The sequence below is a fragment of the Colossoma macropomum genome, unplaced genomic scaffold (genome assembly GCF_904425465.1).
Source record: "Colossoma macropomum unplaced genomic scaffold, Colossoma_macropomum, whole genome shotgun sequence".
NCBI lineage: Eukaryota > Metazoa > Chordata > Actinopteri > Characiformes > Serrasalmidae > Colossoma > Colossoma macropomum.
Window position 1 is genome coordinate 11,270,285 of NW_023494802.1, and position 25,281 is coordinate 11,295,565.

At 39.1% G+C, this 25,281-nt stretch overlaps 1 protein-coding gene and 1 long non-coding RNA gene across 2 annotated transcripts; one reads left to right on the top strand and one right to left on the bottom strand.

The window, feature by feature from the left end:
- Nucleotides 1-151: 151 nt before the first annotated feature.
- On the bottom strand, nucleotides 152-18,847 carry plekhn1 (pleckstrin homology domain containing, family N member 1). The gene is made up of 16 exons (XM_036592029.1): nucleotides 18,630-18,847; nucleotides 16,276-16,366; nucleotides 15,476-15,637; nucleotides 14,334-14,414; nucleotides 13,516-13,606; nucleotides 11,122-11,255; nucleotides 10,390-10,542; nucleotides 8,008-8,088; nucleotides 7,817-7,892; nucleotides 7,391-7,536; nucleotides 6,790-6,939; nucleotides 5,172-5,414; nucleotides 4,817-4,978; nucleotides 4,134-4,355; nucleotides 3,890-3,950; nucleotides 152-1,193 (listed from the first exon to the last, which is right to left on the bottom strand). Exons 1-16 carry the CDS (start codon nucleotides 18,701-18,703, stop codon nucleotides 1,009-1,011), a joined length of 2,112 nt encoding a protein of 703 aa, XP_036447922.1. The 5' UTR covers nucleotides 18,704-18,847; the 3' UTR covers nucleotides 152-1,008.
- Nucleotides 14,874-15,606, top strand: LOC118822762. The gene is made up of 3 exons (XR_005008471.1): nucleotides 14,874-14,948; nucleotides 15,051-15,146; nucleotides 15,388-15,606. It is a non-coding gene; the product is annotated as an uncharacterized LOC118822762 (long non-coding RNA).
- Nucleotides 18,848-25,281: the final 6,434 nt, after the last annotated feature.

Here is a 25,281-nt window from a genome sequence, read left to right on the forward strand (position 1 = left end):
AAATATAGGTATGAGAATTGGAAATAAATACTGCTAGTTCTTCATTCTACGAAATATATATATATATATATATATTTACTACTAAATATATATACACACACATATATATCTGTCACTTGTATAATTGTTAATTAAACCACTCAATTCTCAATTCATCAAAAAACGAATGAATTTTTATTTTCAAATAAGAATATCACATCACACCAAACTGAAGGAATAAGGCAAACATACCTAACTGCAAAGTATGTGCATATGTGACATGTTTAAAACCAAACCTGCTTATACACAGACAGTGTTTTCTTGTAAACTGTAAATAACAAACGCCGACTTATTTGTGTTGCTGGAATGGCTATCAAAAGAACAGCATTCACTGTTGTATGTGACTAAAAATATATAAATATTAAAAATATTAATTAACAGTATAAACAGCAGTGCAAAAAAACAAAATTTCAGACAGTCAATAAAAATAATTATTTACATTATATACACAATAAGAAAACTAGAAACTGTAGTGTCAAGAAAGAGCCCTTATTTTTTTCAGCAGCATAAAGGTTTATAAGCACAAATGCTACATCTAACAAATGACTGCAAGACGAGTGGTGTCTGAATTCTCACATTCGAATGAGCTGTAGTGTAGGATGCAGAAATGCAAGTACAAGCTTAAGGCTTAAGTTATTTCCTAATAAATAAAATCTAATTATTAGAATCATAATAATAACCTATCTACAAAACAGAAAGAAAGAAAAAACAGGAAGTGACATTTTAAAGGAGTACAGAGACTCTTGTGGGAAAAGAAAAGAGCTTAGTGCTCCAGTGCCTACATGAGCCTAGTCAGCCCATGTACATTTCCCCAGGGAGATCATTCAGATACAGTGGGGGAATTGGGCCTCATATAAAGCCCTTTCTCAATGCCGGTGTATGCGTGTGTGAGAGAGAGAGAGTGCAGTAAGGCACAGATTATCCTGCTATGTGCACAAGTCCAGACGGGTGGAAGCCCATTGTTCCTCTTTATGACCATCTCTGCTGTGTTGCCATAGCGCTGAGGCCTCGAGCGGCGAAGTCAGGCTGCGTCCGGTGTGGTGAAATTCCAGGCAAGCCTTGAATCATCCCGTTACTGCAGTCATACTCCCAAATGTTGTCATAGTCTATTTCCTGGTCGTCCGGTTCCACTGGTTCGAGGTAAGAGTTGTCATCTGTGAGAGCAAAAGAGCAATTCGAAACTTTATCTCTTGTGCACAGGACATACATAGAAATATAATACCTAAATATGTAAAATACGTGAAATATGTGAACTGCACAAGTGACATATCAGCTAACCTGGTCCCTTTAAAACCTGTAGAATGAGAGGCTTACCTAATCCTGCCCTTTAACACTGAGGAATGAACACAACTACATTCTTTTACACTGTAAACGTGGAAGTTAAATGTCCTGCAGAACAGACATTCCACAGATTACAATCAGTGACGTGAAAGCAGACTGGACAGCCAAGATAAAGTAGATGGAGTGGGCACCTCATCACTGCATATTGCACAATGACAGAATGCTAAATGCTACTGTATTTTGGAGTGAAATTAGATTTAATTGCTAAGTTCAACTGCCATTAATCACAGCTTCACTGATTAATAGCAGAATATATAGTAGGTCTTAGGTCACCAGAGAAAACTGTTCAAAACTATTTACAGGTCATAAAAGGGGAAATCCAGTGATTTTCAAGACTATATGCATAAATACATCATTAAGGTATAAACTAAGTCAATCAGGATGGCTCTGTAGAGTTCTAGAGAAACCAAGTCAGAATTGTTCACAGTGGTGGTGATAGGAACCAGACATCCGAAGAGTTTCAAGTCTTTAAAAGCTACCTTGCAGAAAATTATTACCCAAAATGGTTACAGATATGTCACTTGATGCTTTAGGCATTGTTTTATAATAGTTGTGTGACATGATTTTGGCCTAAACATATTTTATTCACATAAATAAAATGGCTAAGTTTGTGTTGTGGACATATGACCCCTGGTTCCTATCATCACCACTGTAAAGAAATCTTTTTAGTAAGTTTCTCTACAGTGAACCATCTCACATCAAACCATTCTGAATCAATTTGTTTACATGTCAATGATAGAATTAAGCAAAACATTTTGCCAAATCAGTGGACTTCACCTTTAAGTGTGTTTTTGCTTAAATAAGCTTTATAACACTAGAATAAATACCGACCAACATTATTACAAAAAAAAAAAATAACAGGAATTTCTTGTTTTGAATGAAGTGTCAGTTACAGCATCACTACAGAATGTATGCAGTAAAATATAAACAAATAGCCATCAGTGCAATAATAATGAAATACTGCACCGTATACTTAATTCTAAACATGCACTCCATTACTGTAGTTTGGAGCGATCCTACAGCTAATGAGTGGGTTCACTTGACTGATGGTCTGCAGGGAGTCCAGGCTGAAAGCTTTAAATCATTCTCAGAGGTAATTCTGTCCTTTCACTGGGCTTCCCCTAATGTGCCACCTGCAGAGCTGTCATCTGGACTGTTGCTGTGCTGAGCTCCATTACAAACAGACATACACACATTTTTCCTAGACTTTTAAAGGCTCTGACTGACACACACACACACACACACACACACACACACACACACACACACACACACACACAAGCCAAGTTCAGTGCATGTGTGTGTGTGTGTGTGTGTGTATGTGTGTAAAGGTCATTCTAAAACCATCCTCTGAGCTCTGTGTCTTCTTGAACAGTGCTATCTATTTCTAGGATATTGTCACCACAGACGTTTTCCTATGGCGACATCTCTAAACCTGAGAGCTAATGACGTTAGCATAGCACAGCTGTGGAACAGGATCGACTGTCTGTTGTGTACACAACTAAAAGCTGCATTCATATTGACTCAAAAACCTTTTGTTTTTGTATATTTTAAGATTATAAAATACCACATTTATTCGCAACAGTCACAATTCATATTTTTCTTTGCTTATATACAAGCATGCATAAGATTAAATTGTGTGCAATAAGTGTAGTTGTAAATTGTGTTGAATGTAGTGTGTTTTGATTAAACACCAAACACCGAATTCCTAATACATGTTAACCCTCTAAACTCCAGGCTTATGACTGAGTTATTAATTCTAAGACTTATTACTTAGATAATACTTAAATACTATAAATTATAAAGTGACTTCAAGGAAACTCATGTGTGTGTTATGATGGAATTGAAGCCTCTGCCACCATCCAGGCTTTTAGGGTTCAATGAGTTAATGTTTATCGCAAATAATCTTGATTCTAACTTTGATTATTTTACAACCTTTATTTAAAAATCCTTAATTTTTCATCTTTGATATTTTACCTGAAGCCAACTCATGACATTTTGTCATTTTATGTACCAAAAATGCTACATTTATACATGATCATTTTCCAATCTATTCCCAAGAATTAAACAGGCTGTTTCTCTAAGGCTGGGATATGTAAATGATCTCTGTTCTGATTGGCTGCCCCCTATGGTGCCTTATTTAAATAAGCAGTCCAGTCTGAAACACTCCTTATAACTTCAATGTGAATGGGTGGAGCTAAAGTGCTGTAGGCTAAGTGAATGTAAATATGCTGTTTTTTGCGACATCACAAAAACAACTACTCCACAACAAGCTATTTTAGTAGCTTTTTTTCCATGGAATCGGAAGTGCATGTTTTAAAACTATAACAAAGTTGATACACTACATCAAACTCTTTGGAGGCCAATTCAGTCTTCCATGATATGGACCCTTTAAAACTGAAAATGTGGTCTCACAGCCTGCCCTGAAATATCTCGTTCCAGTCGTGCACATGAATGACACTGTGAAACCATGGAAGCCATATAACTTTCACATGCCGTGAATTCTCACCTGGTGAGTGACTGTAGGGCATGGCCCGTGTCTCTGCAGCACACAGGCCTGGGAAAGCTCTCTGTAAAGGACGAGAGAATACACATTCATTCAGCACTGTTGCCTTAATTCTGGTTAAGCCCAGATCGGGCAAGTCTGTTCAATGGCATGGATTATTTTAAGCTATGTGCTTCTGGCAGATACAGTTCTATTTTCTATTGTTCTATTTTCCATTGAAATTCACATGCATGGACGGCAGGGTTACCTGTGCTATGTGGTTGTGCTGTGGTACTGTGTTGGGAGCGGGCAGCAGCTTCAATCTGGAGACGGCTTGGGCGCGCTGCTCCAGTGCCCGATCCGTGCTGTCCCCCTCAGACTCCTGGGACTGGATGCCTCTGTTCCTGCGGCCTGGAGGAGGCGTGCACAGGCGGAAGGAAGCTGGGAGGAGAGGAGGGCAGTGCTGTTCCATGGAGACCCGTGAGGAATGCTGTTCAACATGGAAAATATACTGCTGTTAATCACAGCTTCAATGAAACTCTTGATTATAGTATTAGAATATACAATACTGTGCAAAAGTCTTAGGCCACCTGAGATGTCTAGAACTATTTGTTAAGCTGAATTAGTTACTGAATAATTCATCTCAGAATGAATAACGGAATAATAAGCCTAGAGTTCAAGGTGTTACCTAGAGGCCTGCATTCATAAAACTTCTCTCAAATGTCCGTTCAATAGGATTTCTATCATTTAATGCCCATTGGTACTTAATGAAATCTACTTTCTTCAGCAGACTCTTCCATTATGCATCTAGATCAATCAATTAGTAATCATGGCTGTTGGGACTTTCCGAGGTTTAGGCCGGTCAGTTCAGTGCCCCGCTCTCCACATGCTGGGTCACACTGAGCCGCAGTGTAAAGTGAGAGAGCAGATCTGATGTCCTGACCCACTTACCGATGCCTTCGCTGATCCCTCGTCCAGCGGGTACATCCCAGGGGTGGTAGGGTCGTCATATAGGGGTGAGAGAGGCTTGCGGGCGGCCAGCATGTCTGAGTGCCGGTGGGGAACGGAGAGCTGGTACTTTATGGAGTTTTGAGGATTGCTCCAGCTGTTGGACTGAACAAAGACAAAAAAATGAGAACATACCATCATAAATAACTGCAGCTAATTGTTCATTTAATGATCTTAAGACTCAATATTCAGTAAAAAATGATAAAGGACATGCTTTCCATCGGAAATGAAGTAAAATGTGCTGTTAATGACACAATGTATTAGTGAAAATTGTAGGTCAGGTGCAGGATTTAGCTACCTTGATAAGTGGGGCCTTCTCGAGACGCTGCGCAGGGGTGTTGTTGCGCATGGCGCTGTAGGGAGTTGTGTAAATTGGAGACATGGGATCATTGTTGGACAGGACCGAGGAACGCTGAGGAGATGAGTAACGCAGGGACATGAGGTCGGTCGCAGGCCTAGTCTGAGACGACATGCTGTTACTCCTGCTGCCCAGACGCACCGAATACTGCGTGTCAGTGGAGGTGGGTCTGCTGGAGATGTACTGCAAACACCCAAAAGAAGAGAAGGAGCAGATTAGTGAGGCTACACAAAGCAAATACAATACTAATCATTAAAAAAAACTTTAAATTGATACAACATTCAAGTTTATAAACAGACATTAAGACACAGAACTATGGTTTGAATTTGACTAAACTTTATTGTTGTGCATAGTTCTGTTCTGAAAACAGATCGTTCAAGAAAGAGCCATCCTTTATTTTTTTTGCCATTTTTTACATCAATAATAGTGTAGACTGTTAAAAATGTATAGAAATGTAAATTACACATTGTATACAAGTGTAATTCATTATGTAACTACTATGCAATAATTAAGTAATTACCCTAAAACCAGATCCTGTGTTAGAGAAGCTAGTTTATCAGTACACTAAGCTTAAAAGGAAGGGCACTCTTATCAGCACTAAGCATGCTGTGATAGCTACACCCTCAGCGGAGCTCCCTTTGGGCACACTGCCCTGTCATTGGTAAATTAATTGGGCTCAGTGCTTCTGAATTGGAGGCTGGGAGGGAGATAAAATGTCCTGGCACTACCATGTGATGGTAACTTCAAAGCCATACACCATTCAGGCCATCTGCTGAGTTATGTAGTGCTGTGTGGGTGAATCTGATCATGGAATGTTTCTAATAACAGCAAACATCTGAGAGTGCTCATGTCTTTCTTTTTTTTGTACTACAAGACAGCATGACACAGAGCCACAGGCTGAGGCATTCAGCACAACAGTGTTAGATCAATCTGTTCAGCTACAAACAAGAAGATTCTTTTACATGGTAAGAGGAGCAGCAAGGGTTGGAAGCTAAGTTAATAATTAATAGCACCACGACCACAGAAACTGTTCCAACTCATGGCTGCTACTGCTCCTCCAAAACAAACACTTACAGTAAGTCAGATAAGCCATGGAATCCACCTTGAATATTCTATTTTAGAAAGCTCTGATTAACAGGAAATTAGGTGGGTGATGTTTACTTTTGTAGATTGTTTGGTTTTTGATGTTATGTAGAGGTGAAGAGACCCAAAACAGCTTTTTGCCCAAGTGAACTGGCACTTTCTACAAGGGTCAGGATAAAGAATGTTTATATTAATCTATATATTGTGGTGATATATTTTCATTGACATTTTATATAGACTTCATTATATAAACTATATACAGTGCTTAATTTGGAAAGTTGGAAAGCAGTGAAGGCTTGTTCTGGGTCTGGCAATAGCTCAAAGAAAATGATCATCGGCTGACATGTACGGTGGCAGCCTGACAACAGTTCACTTAGCAAGACAGTCTGAGTTATAATAATACTGGGCAGCTGTACAAACACTATAATAGGCAGCATGAAGTTAATGGGTTTAAGGAGTTGGGATAGGCACTTACACAGAGGGGCTCGGTGTAACCAGGGGAAAGAGGGTTGTCATCACCCCGGGGCAACTGCAGCTCTCGAGATCCCCGTCCACTCTGGGACCTCTGTAGTGGGACGGCGCCCCCGCGGCTACCGCTGCTCCATCTGACATCTATCTCTGGAGCCTGGTGACAAAGGACAGGGTAAGTGGTGTGACTAGGATCTTATGGGCTGCAGCATAAATATAAATATGCATTTGAAAATGATCTTCAATTAATAAAAAAGTTATATAATTTATTTATTTATGCTGTGCTAATAGTTAGCAGCTACAATAGCTATGCTAATATCTAACAGTTAAAATAAGTATTCTTCTATACAGCGGGCTCAAAGACATGGGCTTAAAATTGAATACATAGAAACATAAGGGGTCCAATAAAGATTTTGGGGGCCTGGTCACCATGCGACAATGTGTTCTGGCCCCCAGTATGATTTTTCTGCCTGCACTGCTGATAGTTACACCACTGTATGGGATCAGTACCTCTTACCAGCAGGATGCCACACCTACCATGTATGGTGCAGCATTGAGTCATGTTGAGTTAGCGTGTCAAGAGGTCAGTGAGTCTGGAGACTGCTTACCTCTCTCTGAGTTGGAGTGTAGATGATGTCATAGACTGGAGGAGGAGGGCTGAGGATGGGGACGTCCGCAGATTTGAAGTGTTGGATCCACTCGCGGAACTCGGTTGTGTTTGGGCAGGACACAACAATGGGGTTGATCAGCTTGCCTACAAATGGACAAAGACAAGGAAGAGACTGACATAAGACTCAAGCTTCTGCGCAGACAGGGCCAGTTTCCCAGAACAGGTTAAGTCTAAGCTTAGTCAAAATAAGATATTTAATGAGATATTTCATTAGATTTGCTGTTTAGTCCATAATTAGGCTTAATCAATGTCCCATAAAGATCTGGTGCCCGTGGCATAGGGTTGATAAAGAAGCACTGATTGACAGAGAGTTGATATAATAGGATCAGTAAAAGCAAAGGAAGTGGCATGATAATTAACCTACCTTCAATCATAAATGTGTTTGGCTTGATGTCCTGGCACGGAGTGGTGACTGTTATCATGTTCAAAGGAAGTTTTCCCTGTAATCACATTTACAGCATGCAGAGTTTTAGTTTGCTTAAATACTTTCATTGAGGAAAGGCAGTGTTTGTGGTGACAGTGCATGAACTGAGAAGTTTGAGGTGTTTGATTTACCTTGTAGAAGAGGCCATCGCTTTCCTCAGACAGTATAATAAGATTAGTAGGGTACATCACCAGCAGCCTGTCATACTGCTCCTGTGGGCAGAAAGAAGAGTTGCATTATTAATATGTAATATACAGTACAGAGCAAAGTCAGAGACCACCCTTCATTTATTTCCACTCAAAAGGGCCATTAAGTACAAGTTATTCATTGTTCGCTTACAGTGAAGACCCGAAAACTACATAGTATGAGTTTTTTCAGTATTTAGTGTGTCCACCTTTTGCTCTTATTATAGCTTCTTACATTCTTATCAGGAGACTTGCTTTCAGTTTTTGGAAGAAATCTGCAGGGATATTTTTCCACACCTCCAAAGTTCAGTCTTAGAAGTTGGATGCCTTTTCTACACAGATCCAAAGTGTTGAGTTATCTCACAGTGGAAGGATGGACAGTGGAATTTTTCAGAGGTGAAGCAGAACTACAGCTTGATTTTCTTCATAATTTCTCAAAGATGAAAGCTTTAAGTGCTGTTTATGTGATGGTGTCAGTTTTGGTGGTCTACCAGGTCTTACTTGGTTGTCAGGAATCTCACTTTCGTTTGAATCTTTCAATGATTTTTTAACTCCAGTTCTAAAAACTGCTGTTTTTAACAATTATTTTCCTATTTTCTTTGACTTTCCCTGCTTATACAAGTGGATTATCTTAACATAGCAAAACCAATAGCAACAAGTTGCAAACTGTTGCTATAAAATAGGAATATTTCAAAAAACATTAATGCCAAACTGAGGGTGCTTGAAGCAAATATGAGACTGTGCAATGTCTCACAATCTGCACTCCAGCATCTACACATATTTTTAACTTAGTGTGAACCATGTGCACAAGTGCTTCCTCAGTCACGGGACATGCAGCGATAGCAGAGTGCTTGCTCTGACAGTGATGGTGTGTCTTTGCTCATTATAGGGTGTGTCAGACAAACAGCTGCGGGGTGAGTCAAGTCCGTACGTGAGCAAAGCAACTGGTTTACACACCCAGTTGATACAAAGACACACACGTGTGCGCATTATCCTTAAAAAAAGAGAGACGTGTCTGAGTTCTCACCCTCGTCTGTGGGAAAATGTTTAGAGATTTGGTTACATTTCATTACAGCCCGTCTGCTGACTCTCTGCCCCCCTGCAGTGCAAGCAAAAGCTGATGATACTGGAACACTGCAGACAAATGAGGGGCTAGTCTTCTGAGACCCTCAGGGTAAGCTGATCCCGTTTCACAGTTTTTTCAAGGGTAAGTAAGGTAACGGCAGTTGCACCCCCAGCGAAACCAGCAGGCAAGTAATCTTCAGTTGAGCAAAGTACATATACAAAGAAGTCTATCAGCCTATCAGCGGCGTTTTTTGTTCTTCACACTTTTCCTCCCTCGGGTGTCGTAAGAAATCAGAGTGACAGTGTCTTACATCTAAACAACTAAACTGGAGGCTGAAAAGCACCATTTCAAATGTAAATTTATAAAACAGGCCGAGTTCTAAAATCTGATTCTCCCATTTGAAGCTGTTAGAAGACTCAGTATAAACATGTATGATCACATACATCAGCAGAACTTTGTAATAAAGTACCAAGATGTTAAAAACTTTGTGCTGTTCATGTAATGATCTCTGACTGTTGAGCCTACTGGACTATGGAAGCATATTCCTTTTGTAAGTCAAAATTTTGACTTATAATTTTAACAAAAAGACTTATTTTCTCAAAATATTGACTTACTGTGTTGAAATAATGACTTACACACAGTATCTCATAATAATGATGTACTACATCCCAAAAGTACTACTCTCTAATTCTGAATAATATCTCAGACACAAAAATTATGTCATAATTTTGAGATACTAAGTCAATATTCTGTGAAATTAAGTTTAATTTAAAGATATTAAGTCAAATATTTGTGAAATATCAGTAATTATTTCTAGATATTAAGTCAATATTCTAAAAAAAGTCTTTATTTAAAGATATTAAGTCAACTTGCTGAGAACAATTGTCATTATTTCTAGATATAAAGTCAATATTTTGTGACAATAAGTCTTTATTTAAAGATATTAAGTCAACGTTTTGAGAAACTTTGTCATTATTTCTAGATTTGAAGTCAATATTCTGAGAAAATAGGCCTTTACTCAAAAATATTCAGTCAAAGTTTTGAGAAAATTAGTCATGATTTCTAGATATGAAGTCAATATTTTGAGAAATGGCATTTATTTTGAGATGCCAAGAACAGAAACAGAAGTCGGGGAAAAGATTATATTTTTTAAAACAACATCCTTCTCCACACATCCACATACACAAATCTGACAACAGCAGGAAGCACATATTCTCTTCATGATTGGTTTAGTAGATGCTGATTTATTAATGCGGTCTTACCTGGCAGGGCAGATGCTGAAGTCGGACTTTAGTGACGTAGGCGATTGGGCCCAGGCTCTCTCGCTGTGACCCCTCCCACTCATAGATGGGCTCTTTACTGATGGAGTTCCTCAGCTCTTCTTTCCCCTCAACAGATTGCTCGATTTTGTGGACCTGATAAAAGTACACCCAGCGAGAGATACATCAACTCACAAGCTTCTAAGTTATAGCAACAATAAACTTCTTCATTTAAATAAAATGGATCAGTGTTACAGGAAAAAATGTTCACTACAATAAAACAATAATGCAAGGATAAGGTGACATTTTATTGCCTTGACATGCCTTGTAAGATGACTGTAAAATGCAGCAGTATTTACTGGCTGCCTTGGATTTTAGATGAGAGAAAATCCCATACGTTTCTTAATTCCACACTTCTTCTAATTACAGGACAAAACTGTTGTTGTTAAACAAAGCCGATTGTTGTGAAACTGTTTTGTTTAGTGACCTCACTCATTGCAACAGCGTTACATGTCAGCACTGGCTGCAAATCATTTCTTTTATGCTGTGTTTAAGGTGACCACAATCCCAGCCACTCCCATGTGCAATCCTTATGAAAAGAAAATAACACTGACCTAAATCGTCCACCCAGCTTTACTGCCCACTTCCAGCTGTTAAAGTGATCATTATCAGTTCTAATGCGCAGGCTTAGTGTTCAGTTATGGATCGCACTGATGAGTGCTTATAGTTACATACCTTAATCCTGCCATGTGTCTCTGGTGCGATTGCAGTGCCACCGTTGGCCTCAATGTGTTCTTGCAGGAGACCAAACCAGTTGTCCATATCCTCCTGGTTTGAGCAGTAGACGATAATGGGGTTCAAGCTGACACCTATGAAGGTCAAAAACATAGGGTCAAAGGTTGGTTCAAAGGCCATGAAGGGAATGCACACCCTTCGGTGTCAGTAGCAGGCTCTTAAATGTGGCTATAAAGGTTTTTAAGTTTTCCCATTTGGTTAATTATCATACTTGTTCTAAACTTTCAGTCAATGCTACATTTTAGTTTATAAGAGCAGGAGATTTGAATTAGGGTGACTATATTTTGGTCTGCAAAAAAGAGGACAGGAGAGCAGCAGCACAGGCCGGACTGTAGTTAGCAAATATCAACATGAATATAAAGCCAAATCCTGGACCTTTTAGACAATCAAAAAATTTAACAGTGACAATGAAACAAGCTGAAAAAGGTCCATTCTTTTGAAATGGAATGCAAACTGGATGTAAAATGTAAGTTATGCAACTATCTATGTAATTACCTATTTATAACTATGTAGTTACTTATTTATAATGCTGTAATTACAGCTAAAATAGTTATATACTGTAAATTATAATATTTCTAAAGGTTAAATGAATAAAGATTGCTCTGAGTGTCATCATATTATATTTATAACATGTCCAAGCACTCACACCGATGACGTGGCCTATGTTTCTCTCAAGCACTCCTAACATTATCGCATTCCTCACATTAAGTAAAGATGGGAAGCAGGCACATATACAGAACTCCTGATCTAAAAGAATGTACCAGTCCTGGAATTTCCCTCCATTATCAGCCCCACATACCAGCGCATATCACTAGAGATATCAGCCCCGCCTTTGTCATTTCCAATCACAGCTTACTTAGCTTTAATAGTGGGTTTTGTTTTCACCTTGGAATGGAAACTATGCTTGCTTAAATCGATGAGAACACAGTGAAAGCCAATACAGCGTCAGACTGATTGTAAATATTCCCTTAGCTGACCCCTTTTGATCCAGCACTCACAGTTGATGGGAATGTGCTGGAGTCTGCAGCAGATATCATCACTTTGATAATAAATGTGAAGTAGTGAGTCATGGTTTTTTAGAACACATTTCACTATCTAAAGCATTTTTACTTGCTCTGTATCATAGCAGTGGGATTACTCATCTGAACAATGGTTCCAAAGAGGTATTTAAACATGTCCAGTCTTCGATTTGACTCATATCCTGGTCATGTTCACTCACCCTTTGAGGTTCCTGGCTTCACTTTTGTGGATATCATTTTGTTTATAGAGCAGCCAAGCCAGTAAAAAAATGCATTTCAATGATTTATGTAACCATATTGGAAATCCAAGAAAGTTCTCACAAACAATAAGTAGACAAACATTAATGAGAATTGGGGCCTGTTCAGAGGAAGTAGAATGCGGAAAGGCTTAATCATGATAGTGAAAGCACCACGGAATGAGCCTTCTTAGCTCAACAGCTGAGCGAGTTCAGGCGCACCTGTCGTATAACAAGGAGGGCCTTGAAGGACAATTTCACCCTGGCCTGACACCAGCAAATGGAGAGCCCTCTAGTTAGTCTTAGGATCGGAAAAAGGGAAAGGGGGGTCATGGTACTTTGGGATGACTGGAATGTCTGAACATGGGAAGTGACTGTGGTTGTAAACAGTGCAAGACCGTGTTGGGAGTGGACCACAAACCAGACTCAAAGAATTGTCAGGAAGAAACGTCTAAATGTGTGTTAATGTAAATCATTTTTGTGGCCTTCATTGATTTTTTTTTTAATTCCTAATTTGTTGAGAACCTTGTTAACATAGATTTTTTTCGGTAATGGAGGTGATAGGAACCAGAAGGCATGTGGTCAATAACATAAATATAGCCACTTTGTTTGCCATCCAAAACAACCAGTGAGGTAGTTTCTAAGTGTTTTTGTGTCATGTTGATGATGGTTAACAAAAATGGTGATACATCCATACATGTTTCCTTTGGGCACTATCTTGCCTTACAATGCCCTACATGTACCTCTCCACCTTATATGTATTTTTACACATGTTTTGCAAGCAATGTATTTATCGCCATTTTATGTAGGAGCTTTGGTAGCTTTAGAGGCATTAAAGTTTTCATACGTCTGCTTCTTCCCACCTCTGTAAACAATTCTGACTAAGTTTCTTTACAACAATGTGTTTCATGTCAAAACACTCTTATTGACTTTGTTTACATCTTTACAATTGACTTTTGCAGACATTCTGGCATTCTTCTTCAAAAAAAAGCAACCAGCACCAACATCCAATATACTGTATTCATACAACAGCAGGTTCTTATACATATATTTAGTAAAAGTAGAAGATGTCCACTCACCATTAATTTGGAATGCAAAGTCTTGTGGATCTCCAAAGCTGTTTCTGTTTTTCACTTTGGAAAGAGTGAGCTCTTTCAGAGGAAGCGTGCCCTACAGAGAAACAAAGCATTTGCTTAGTGTTCCATTTTATGGTGGCTCTTTTTTTGGCTTCTAGTATTTAGGCTTTCACATAAAGTCATTCATGGATACTCATAATTACACATTTCCCTCTGGGAGTGATAAACATTAATTGTGACCACACTTGGTTTTGACACATGGTTTAGAGAGAATGCAGACATAATAAAAGGAAATGATTAACATCAACTGCTGGATTAATTGAGCAACACACAGATTTTATTGCGAGTCTGTTTATTGCATATTTACTCACTGCCACGCTGTTGGCTTGGACAGAAGAGAGTTTACATCATCGTTATCTAATACAGCCTACACTGAATATCTTCCTCATTCTCAGTAATGACTTGAGAAGTAGCTAGAGGTAGCGTATCGCCACTGTCGGAACAAAACTTTGCCATTTTTTGCTTTTTGGGAATTTTACATGATTTGAAAATACTTTACATTTATGCTGTATCCAAATTTCAAGACGAACGGACCAATAGACCTGCTGTAAAATGACTTAGAATAAAATCCTGCTACATTAACGTAGAGTGAAAGATAAAAAAAAGCTTTTCCCTCTCCTGTGAAGTTACTTTTTTGGAGATATGAAGTGTTTTTCAGACAGTGAGGACATACAGCGAAGACTTTAAAACCTCTGCCCAATCAATGAAATGGATAAACAGGAATACAGTGACAAATGCAATATAACAGAGGCTGTTTTTACCTGATAGGTGAGTCCAGTGGTGTTGTTAGAGACAAAATGAAGGTGGGTTTGGAACAGGTCCAGGTAGCAGTCGTGTACATCCTGCCAGAAAAAGTGCATAATCCAGTTATCTACACAATCGCTGAGATTCCTCTGTAGCTATGCTGGTTGACCTAGTACTTCACGTACTTTGCCATATTTCTTTGGATTAAAAGATTATTCGAGAAGATTTCATGCATTAAAACCTTAAGAGTGGTTCATCGAAAGTCCAGAAGCTACACAAAATCCAGCACGAAAAGTTACACAAGACTCTAGTTTACTAGCCATAGTTGACAAAGCATGGCTCAATTATATAAACCACCAAACCACGGAAAGGGCAATTACAATGAGGTTACAAGCTAAGCTCAGTTTTCCTGTTGACAATCAATGTTATTAATTGTGGAACGATGTTTTGTACAGTATGTGTCAATATGAATAACTCTGCCCAAGGGGAGTGGTGCTGCTCTTCAGTAATGTTCCAATCCAGAAGGCCCTGACATTGATTTACTGAGGCCAGCTCATTTCCTTTCATCTGATAGCACAGGTCTGTACTTCGCCCAAGTCATGTCGGCTGCCTTTAAAACAAAAAGCTCTTAGGTAACATTTCCTTTCTACCTTTGCTTGGGGTTTACGTTATGACTTCATCCTGGTTTGTTGTATTTCTTGTATCTTTTCTCTCCCATCTCCTTTTTTTTTCAGCCCACGGTTGCATGGCATCAGGAATCCAGCCTGATAAAGGAGGTTCCCACGCCTCGGTGCTCTATCAGCAGGCTGATCTTAGGCTCTGTGCCTGGGGTGAGTGAGCTCTGAGCACTGCAACACTGACATGTTTCACAACCCTGCGTGTTCTGACACGGCTGGAGGTCCCACATCAATTAATCTTTGCTAATACGTAATGCGGCAACCGTGACCATCGGGTGACATCTTGTATTGTTTTGTTTGTTGGTGGATGAGTAAGTGGCGGAAGAGTCACTGCTAAACCACTGTAATGATCGCTTTAATGGTGGTGACTACCATTTGGTTGTTTGTGTTCCAGCAACTGTGGAGTTTCATCAGGTTTATGTGCATAGACTGAGTGAAAGGGCTTTCACATGTGATGTGAGTTGTGAACAGATGTGCCTCACCTGGCAGTGGACGAATCGGAAGCGCACTTTGGAGCTGTGGATCATCCTGCCATAGTTCTTCACGTTGATGCTGCTCTTCTTCCATCCGCTGGCCGGATCGTAATGGAACGGAGGGTCCCATTTGATGTTTTCTATGGCCTGAAGGTCTTTAGGTGACATTTCCTGTGAGCAAACACAATGTCAAGGCATGGTTTCTCACTTAAGTGCATGTTAACACATTGTATTCATGGACATATTTAATAATGTTTGGTAAAAATGGTGAGATAATATGTATTGTATCTCCAAAATGATGAGAGATAATGGACAGGTGGCCCACTTAAAGTGGGGGGATCCCAAAAATGTACAAATATACAGTGTACATCCAGATGTTTATGTTGTAAAATACTTGTTATAACAGTTTATAAGTGTGTCACAGTGTTTAGTTGAGCTGTTCCCATATTTGAGAACAAATTAAGGAATGCTTGAACCCAAATAACATGAAGTGTTCTCTTCTTCAACACTGAAGTTTATTTGATTTTCGCTCAGACTTTCCCTAATTTGTCCTCAGACAGAGCAGCAGCTTGAGTAAACACTATGACATTGTGGAAAAGCATTTAAAACCAAAACATTTGGTTTGTGCGCTGTAGAAAATGATCAGACTGGTGTAATTTGCTAAATTATGACATTTTTGCTGCTATAAGACCATTAAAACTACCATTTAGTCAATCTTGCAAGTGTTGTTGGATATTTTTGATGCTTTTCTTCTCTGAGAACCACCAAGAGTCAATTATTTTTCACATTTTCTGTGAGAAACTCCTCACCTTTCTTGGGGTGACGGTGCAGAGAATGTTGATGATACTGTTGGACTTCTCCTGCCCCTCCTGTGGGTTCTTTTTCCGGAACAGTCGGCTGCTGCTCGGAAGAAATGTGACAGTATGTTAGTCAGGCACATTCATTTCTTCACAGCCTGTGGTTTTGGGATTAAACTGATCAATAAAGAATCTCAGGGTAAAACCACTGTGACACTGTGATCTGTCTGTTGGTCAGTTTCCCACACAAAAGTCTTTACAGTTCCATTGTATGTCCATTCTCAACCTTTCTGCACCTCCGGTAGCTCGTACTGGTCAATGTATTGTACAGGCCACTCCGTACACCATTTACGCTGAGGGAACAATAGAGCTTATGTTTCCAGACGCAGGACATAGACAGTGCAATAAGGTTCAAATGTCATTCTTTGTCACCCACGACCCCATTCGTAATCATTAGTGTCAAATCTCTGTAATGAAGTCTTTTTCCTGCACATTCATAAGAGAGGAAGTCAGGCCCTAGACTTGCTTCTCTTTATCTGCGTTTTGAATGCAATTAGCATAACACTGGGATCATTCATGCTTTGAGTTATTGGAAGTATCTGTGGTATTCTTTACAGACAGTCAATGATGAACCAGTTCGGCATCCAGAGAATCTAAGCTACGGAGGAGTGGAGCTAACAGACAGGCATCTGCAAAAGCAACACTAATTGAAGGTATTTTATTAGCTTTCTATGCTAAGAGAGCAAAAGAGTGCAAACCGTGTGAACCCACTCAGTAACGGACAGGAAACATGAACAGTGACATCATTGTTCTTGACCGACGAGCAATTCACCTGCTACTCTCAGTGAGAGAGAGAGAGAGAGGGAATGAGCAACAGGGGCCTTGAGCTTCCAGACCCTGTTTTGAGTATAACCGCCAAATAGATCGTTTTTCAAACCTTGAAAAACCTGATAGGCCTAACTTTCTCCAGCTTTGGTGCAGCAGGACCAGGCGTGTTACAATGAGCGCTGACCTGCGCGTAATAAAAGCACAATAGCTCTTTATGGCTTCTAGCTCTCTGCGCCCACACTGACCTCACCTAGAGAATCGTCCACTGCAGAATCATCCTTGATTTAAAAAAAAACTCAATTATCTTCTTTCTAACGGAACAGACTCAAACAGTGAACACTTGCACAGGACCATGTGGTGGTGCCAATGTGGTAAAGCTCTCTGAAGGGTAAGGAAACAGGAGAATAGCTTTGAATGCTATCAGCACATGTGAGAGTGAGTGTGCCTCTGAACTGTGATCCTGCCTGGAGTTAATTAGAATTACAGACATCAGCACTACGCAGATGAGCTCCAAGCATTGAGCAGATGTTTATCCTAATATTACAGTCCACCATTAACCCTCTACACTGCAAGTGGGTCCACACTTTAGTTCCTCAGGCTCATAAGCACACAATGTGCATAGCATACTGAAAAACATGGTTCAAGTGGTTGCACACATAAAATATATCACAACGACTCAATTTCCTTCTTTAACTTTACTATTTTGGTAATATTTGTGTTCATATAATACATTATACTCATTTGCAATCACTGGATATAATAATATTAGTTCAGAAAGGTTCTATGTAGTACCAAAAAAAGGTTCTTCTAAGACTTGTAACAGTAGAGGAACCCTTTTTGGTGCTATATAGAAGTATATTTTGGAAGTATCTGTGGTATTTTTTACTGAAAGTCAACAATGAACAAGTTTGACATCCAGAGAATTGAAGCTGTTATATAGAACCATTTTTAATAAGAGTCTTTAAAGAACCATGTATAACAGGTTTTCCATCATAGAGAAGAACCATTTAACCATGTAAAAAGCCATTCAAATGGTTCTTTGAGTTGTCACCACTCTATAAAACCATTGCTTTTAATAAAGAACCATTAAAGGACAAAGAAAAGAAAAACTGTACAATTAGTTCAGAATTTTAACACTGTTTACATTTTATAAAGGATCTTTAAACTTTCAAAGGGTTCTTCACACTCGCAGGTCATTTATAAAAATGGTTCTTTAAAGAAAAATCTAATGAAAGTTCTTTAGGGAACTAAAAGTGGTTCTTCTACGATACTCCTCCAAAGAGCTTCTTTGGCTTTTTTCATTTTTAAGAGTGGTTAATGAGTAAAGAGCCTTAGGATTAATAACTGAATGACAAGCTTACAGTTTAAGATGTTAAATAAGAAATATTTCTGAAAGTATAATGAATGAGAATCAAGCTAAGTCTTTTAAAAGTATTAAACATTCTGCAGCCTGTAAATGAACTTTGGAGTTTAAAGGTCTATAGGTCTAAACTGACCCAGAAGCAGATGTCACAGCTGTACACAGCTGTACAATGTACCTGTTCCGGCGTATGAAGCTCTTGCTGGAGAACCTGAAGTTGTGCTGAGGGACGCATGACATGCTACTCCCCATGTTGATCCCGGCTGCGTGAGTGTCTCCTCAGTGAGTGAACGTGTCTCCGCCGGATCAGGCGTGTAATATTCCCTTAGCTGTAATCCAAGCCGCGTGGAGCGAGCGGTTCGGCGGTGAGGTGAGACTGATACTGAGGGAGTGCTGAGGGAGAGCAGTGTATACAAGGAGTGTGTCAGTGGGAGGGGCCAGAGAGAGGAGTGTGTGTGGGCAAAGGGGGAGGAGACGGAGGGCAGTGTAGTGGACTTCACACCTACGTGGGATCCCTTCTCTAAATCAAGCCTCAAAACAAAGAGAGAAGTGTGCCTTTTCACACCTAGCACTGGACAAATGGCCCTCATTTCAAGGTTTTGAAGGCTATGGTGAAAGACTGTGAGGGCCGAATGGAGCCTGGTGGTGTCAATCAAGCACACAGACACAGGCATGCCTGAACATGATCATACAGTGTACAGTGCCGAATGCCAGCTGAAGGGTCTGGTATTTTTATTGAGTTGGGCACAGTTTGTATAGAGTAAAAAAGTAATGTATTCAAATGACTTGACTCAAAGGACTGTATCACTTCCACATGAATTACATGTTGTATGTTATATTAATATGTTTGCCTTTCACTGTTGCTTTTGGTATAATTGTGTTGATCTGTATTGTCACTGTCAGAAAAACTCATACCTTCAAAAAAAAAAGTAACTTTATAGGAGAAGGGAAAACTTGAAGTTTCAATGTTAAGTCAGTGTAAAAAAGTGATTGTGGAGCATTTCGGTTGGTCTGTTTGACACAATCTATCACATCTTCACTGTTGGCAATAAGACCTTGAATCTGTCTGATCTTTTTTGGGCATATTTTTTACATTGTGCCAAAATTTCATGTTGAATGGACCAATGGAAACAGTCAGAAATTGCTTGGAGTAAAATCTCCACCTTAACTAAAACACTAAAGGTTAAGAATGTTTTCCTTCTCCTGTAAAGTTGCCGTTTCAGAGATACAAGGTTTTGTCCAGACAGCTACAATATTCCTATGGAAATGATGGGCATATTTTGAATCAACCACATTGTCATTGTTGGAAACAAGACCTTGTATCTGTTTTTTTACATTATGTCAAAATGTCATGATAAATGGGCCAGTAAAATAATTTAAAATTGTTAAAAATTTTACATTAACTCACACTCTCCTTCTCCTGTAAAGTCACTGTTTCAGATACAAGGTTTTATTCCAACAGCCATAATACTCAGATAAGAACATACTGTGTCTTTTTTTCTTTTCCTGGTACATATACTGATCTATTTTGTACATATTTACCACATCTGCTTTAAAAATATTAAAGGGAACAGGTAGAGGAAGTCATTTTCTTTCATTCAAATCTTCTTGCTATCCACAACAAAATTTACATGCAGTGGTGTATTGAGGTCAATTATTCATATTAAAGCCAGGTAGACATCTGGTTCATTTACTTAAAATGTAGGACAGAATATATATAGAAACTTAATTTAAAGTTCTTTAACTCAAATGGCCTTTAGAATCACAGCAACGTTTACATGAGCATGTACTGGTATACTGATATTAACATTCAAACAACTTTCCAATTTAACATGCCTTCATGTATTGGTACATTCAAGTAACATGTAATATGTAATAATAATGTTATATATATACGTATATATATATATATATATATATATATATGTGTGTGTGTGTGTGTGTGTGTGTGTGTGTATTACATTATTATTACATACTATAAATATGGCCCATTATCTTGGGAAGGTACTATTAATGTTATATGGATGATCTTTTAAACCAATGCATCTACTGTGGGAGTTGAAAGTGAGCAATATGCTTTAGGTTGTTTGTGACTCCCTCATGATCTTTAAACATGAGCATATAAACTTTTTATATGGCCAGGACCCAGCAGCGGATGCAGCCTTCTGTTTCTCACTAACTCAGTTGTTTTTCTTTGTTTTCCATGTAATTACTGAATAATAAGCCCTAGGATGTAATAAGCCTAGGAATTTAACACATCTTTTTTTGATACTTGGTTTACGGAGCAGTTAGACAAGGATATTGTAACCTTTATTCAAATTCAGATGAGACAAATGTAAATAAAAGTAAGGATTGTATATGTAAAGAAGTTAATGCTAATAATAGTTGGCCACATGTGCTGGATCAGTCAATATTATTGCCATGATTTACTTTGGGCCTTGTTGGCTTTTCACTGAAGCATTTATGACAGCTCTGGTATTTCAGCAGGTCTAAATTCCTGATAATCAGGTCAGTGATGAGATCTCTAACCGAAAGGCCTCAGGGTGCCACTGTTTGAGGAAGGAGTTGCACTGTATTCGCTCGGCCTTATTTGCTTAGAAAAACATGCCGTTGAGTGCGTGGCCCCCAAGTGTTTAAGAACGAGGAAGATATCATCTAATCAAATTATGGGCCAACCCACCCACATGCTGTCAGACTGGTAGTGAACAATACAATCTGATCCCTGAGCGTTTGTGCTTCCGATATCCTACTCTTCAAAGCGCAGCAAGAACGACTTTATCACAAATGTGTTAAGAATAACCCGCCAGACCATCACTCTGTTGTGATCTAGGCCTGTGTAAGGACAGGCAGCGTAAACGCCTGGGTGTTGTTTATTTTTGGTTTGTTTAGTCAGGAATGTTTGGTGAAATCGCTCTGGGTATTATCTGATCAGTGCTGCTTTTTTAATCCTCTATATATAACGGACAACTTGAAGGAAAAACATGTACTGCCGTGAATCTTACAGTAAAGAAAATATGACTAATGCATTGTAATACGCAATCATGTCTAAATACATTATTTGTAATGCAAAATATTCTCAAAAATAAATGGAAATGTATGTTTACTTAAAAATATAATTTGCCAAAGCAAGTGTTAAGCAATACCATAGCAGAACTGCTTTTGGTCCCCAAAAGAATATTTATATTTGTGGTTTTTTACAGGAAACACTAAGCTGAAAGGTTCTTTAGAGATGCAAAAGTGTTTCTTCTATGGCTTCACTCCAAAGAACCCTATTTGGCACCTTTAGGAGTGTAGACTTGTCTTTTTCAGCATTGTCTCATTCCAAACTCATAATGAATGTGCACAGTTATTGTGAGGGCGGATGGAGATCTAAACCAGATGATACAAGTTATGGAAGTAGAGCAAGCTTGAAGAACTCAAGAGATCAACACTTCCACTCCTTTTAATACTCCCACCAGTCAGAAAAAAGCGATAACAAGGCCAAGATTGGTCATGTTTCAGAGAATTATTAACCCAAAGACACTTCATTCAGAACTATGAAGCTATGAAAGTCACAGAAGAGCACAAGAGAGCAGAAAAGTATGCTGAGAAACAGTTGTTGGGATTAGCTTCATATTCTCATACCAAAAAAAAGTCATAAGAAGACATTGTGAGAGGTCATAAAACGCAGTAAGACGACAATGCTTGCACTGATAAGTCATAAGTCCACACATAGTCGAGTGAGGCATACTTCTCTATGTCATAGCTTCATGCTGTAATGGAAAAACAGTTCCCTCACTCATTCACCTGGAGTCAGCGCACACTTGAGCCCGAGAGGTGACTCACTCAGCACTCACAAGCCTCAGGAAGAACAGTTTAGGAGTAATTCAGGGAAGAACCTGACACAGGCTGGGAAAGTTTTGGCTGCTGTCATTAGTTTCAGTCTAAATCCATAACTTAGCCTAGTTTCGGGTTCCTCTGCATTGGAGTTTATCCGGATGTAATGACTGATGATCTGGATTCAACTTTATCAAGGCAAAATACGCAAAGAGAAAGCACTGACACTCTTTAATGAGTTCTATGGAGCACTGCCAAAGAGGAACCACATTTGGTTCCCTCAAAAAGCATTTGAATTAAAGGGCCCATACCCTTTATTCTTCTTGTCTTTGACGTTTGTGCTGTGTTGTGTGTCAATTCATTTTTGAATGACCATTTTCCAAACTCTCTTTGTCCCTCAGAATTAAGCAGGCTGTTTCTGTTACTGTGCCTTTAAGACTGATATAGTCATATGCAAAAGTTTGAACATGTTTTTTTTATATATTTGTTATATTTTTGTTGATCTAAATGAAAATAAGTACACACATTTTTCAAGGAAAATATTTAAATATCAAATATTACTGCACATTTTTAATTAATTAGCTGAGTTTAATACATGGGAAAAAATAAAACATATGCCATAACTTTGGCATAGTGACCGTGCAATAAAATCTGCAGTGTGAAGTGTGTTCACTGTAGAAGATGTGTTAACCTATTTTTAAACAAAACATGTAATTTGACCAGGGATGCCCAAATGTTTACATACACATGTATATATCAACTATAAGTTGGTATAAGTGTTTAGGAACCACAGCAACTCATGCAGACCATGTGAAGGCTGGGGTCACCAAGTGCTGAGGCCCATACTGCATAAAAGTCACCAACGCTCTGCTGAGTCAGTAACTGCGGAGTTCCAAACCTCCTCTGGCATTAACATCAGTACAAAAACTGTGCAGCAGGAGCTTCATGGCAAGGGTTTCTGCAGGCCTTACATCACTAAGCACAATGCCAAGTGTTTGATTCAGTGGTATAAAACACTCTGGAGCAGTGGAAACGTATTCTGTGAAGTGATGAATCGCACTTGTATATCTGGCAGTTTGGTGGACGAGTCTGGGTTTGGTAAATGTCAGGAGAACGTCACCTGCCTGACTGCATTATGTCAACTGTAAAGTTTGGTGGAGGAGGGATGATGCTATGGGGTTGTTTTTCAGGGGTTGACCTAGAACCCTTAGTTCCAGTGAAGGGAAATTAATGCTTCAGTATAATAAGACATTTTGGACAGTTGTATACTTCCAACTTTCTGGAAACAGTTTAGGAAAGGCTCTGTTCTGTTCTAGCATGACTGAGCCCCAGTGAACAAAGCAAGGTCCATAAAGGCATGGCTGGGTGAGTTTGGTGTGGAAGAACTTGACTGGCCCTCACAGAGCCCTGACCTCAACTCCATCTAACACCTTCAGGATAAATGAGAATGGAGATTGTGAGCCAGGCCCTCTCGTCCAACATCAGTGCCTGACCTCACAAACGCTCTTCTGGATGAACGGGTAGACACACTCCAAAATCTTGAAGAAAGCTTCCCAGAAGAGTGGAAGCTGTTATAGCTGCAAAAGGGGGACCAACTCCATATTAATACCTATGGATTTAGAATGGGATGACATAAAAACTCCCAGTACTTCTGTCCATATAATGTATGTACATGCATTGGTTTTTCAGACATCACAAAAACAAATGGGCTTTTTATGCAGCATAGTTTCAACACTGAAAACTATTGGAAACATATAGACTGGGAAGTGAATGGTACATTGTGAACAGTGCTTAAATATATTAAACTCTTTTATCTCAAAAACTTGAGTAAAAAAAAGAACAATGACAGCATTTTTCATTCAGTGGTTTTTGAAGCATTATCATAATGAGATCTTGAGTGTGTTGACAGGTTTAGCATAAGTGCCATGTATTGTATCAGAATAATGTTCAGAGTCGTATTGTAAATACCTCACACTTCCAGTCTCCAGTCAGATGCAAATTATGTTAATTATGATTGAGCTTTCAGACAGTTGACCTTCACTGCAGTTCATCATCTGAGTGACGAAAAGCTCAGTCATTAAGCGAATCTGCCTCACAATGGAAGTGTGTAGTGGATCTTTTAACATGCTTGTCTAGAGCTGCTATTTATTCACACTGCCTTCAGTAATTAGCTTTGGTTGTCTACTGGATCTGGTAAGATTTGTTTAACCCCTTAAACGGCCAGGGCCTGTCGGCAGGCCCAAAGTTTTGATACACACTTCTATAACCTAAGAATATCACAGCCAGTTTGCATTGAGGTCCCTGTAGTTACTGAATTATAAGCTTTTATCTGAATTATAAGATTTTAAGGGTTCACTTTGTTCCTAATCTAATCAGTTACATGCAAAGTACTCAATCCACACACTTTAACATTTTATCATTACTTTAAGTGGCAGACTAACATAAAGCTAGTCAGCTTAATGCAAAAGACCACATTTCATTTATTTCATTTCCAGTAAAACTAGCCATTTAATATGTTATTCATTTTTGAGGAGATATTTCTGAGGAGTCCTGCGATGGACTGGCAACCTTTTCAGGTTGTTTCCTGCCTTTCGCCCAATGACTGCTGGGACAGGCTCTAGCACTGTACTGAAGGCTTTCATCTTTGAGAGAGAGGAGGAAATCAAGCTCTACTCTTGCTTCAGATCCAAAAAATCCACAAATCCTTCCATCTCAAGAAGACAATTCAACCCTATGGGTCTGAAAGGATGTGTAGCTGTCAAGAAGACAAAAAACAAGAAAATTAAATCTGAAAATCAAACAAAGAAGCTGAACAACGGCCTGGTCTGGACCCTGAGTCCAGACCTCAACATCACTGAATGTGTTTGGGATTACTTTGATTGTAAGAAGCAAAAAATGCAACCAACTTGTAAGACTGAACTTTGGAAAAATGTGAAAAAACATCCCTACAGATCTGAAAAACTGAAAGCAAGTCTCCTGAAAAGAATAAAAACTGTAATAAAGGCAGAGAGTGG

Coding starts and splice junctions, on each gene's coding strand:
- plekhn1 (XM_036592029.1), bottom strand. CDS start 18,703: ATGGGGAGTAGCATGTCATGCGTCCCTCAGCACAACTTCAGGTTCTCC. Junction 8,089..10,389: donor TTCAGCATCTGCCCTGCCAG/GTAAGACCGCAT, acceptor TTCTGCCCACAG/GAGCAGTATGACAGGCTGCT. Junction 6,940..7,390: donor ACACTCCAACTCAGAGAGAG/GTAAGCAGTCTC, acceptor CTTTGTCACCAG/GCTCCAGAGATAGATGTCAG.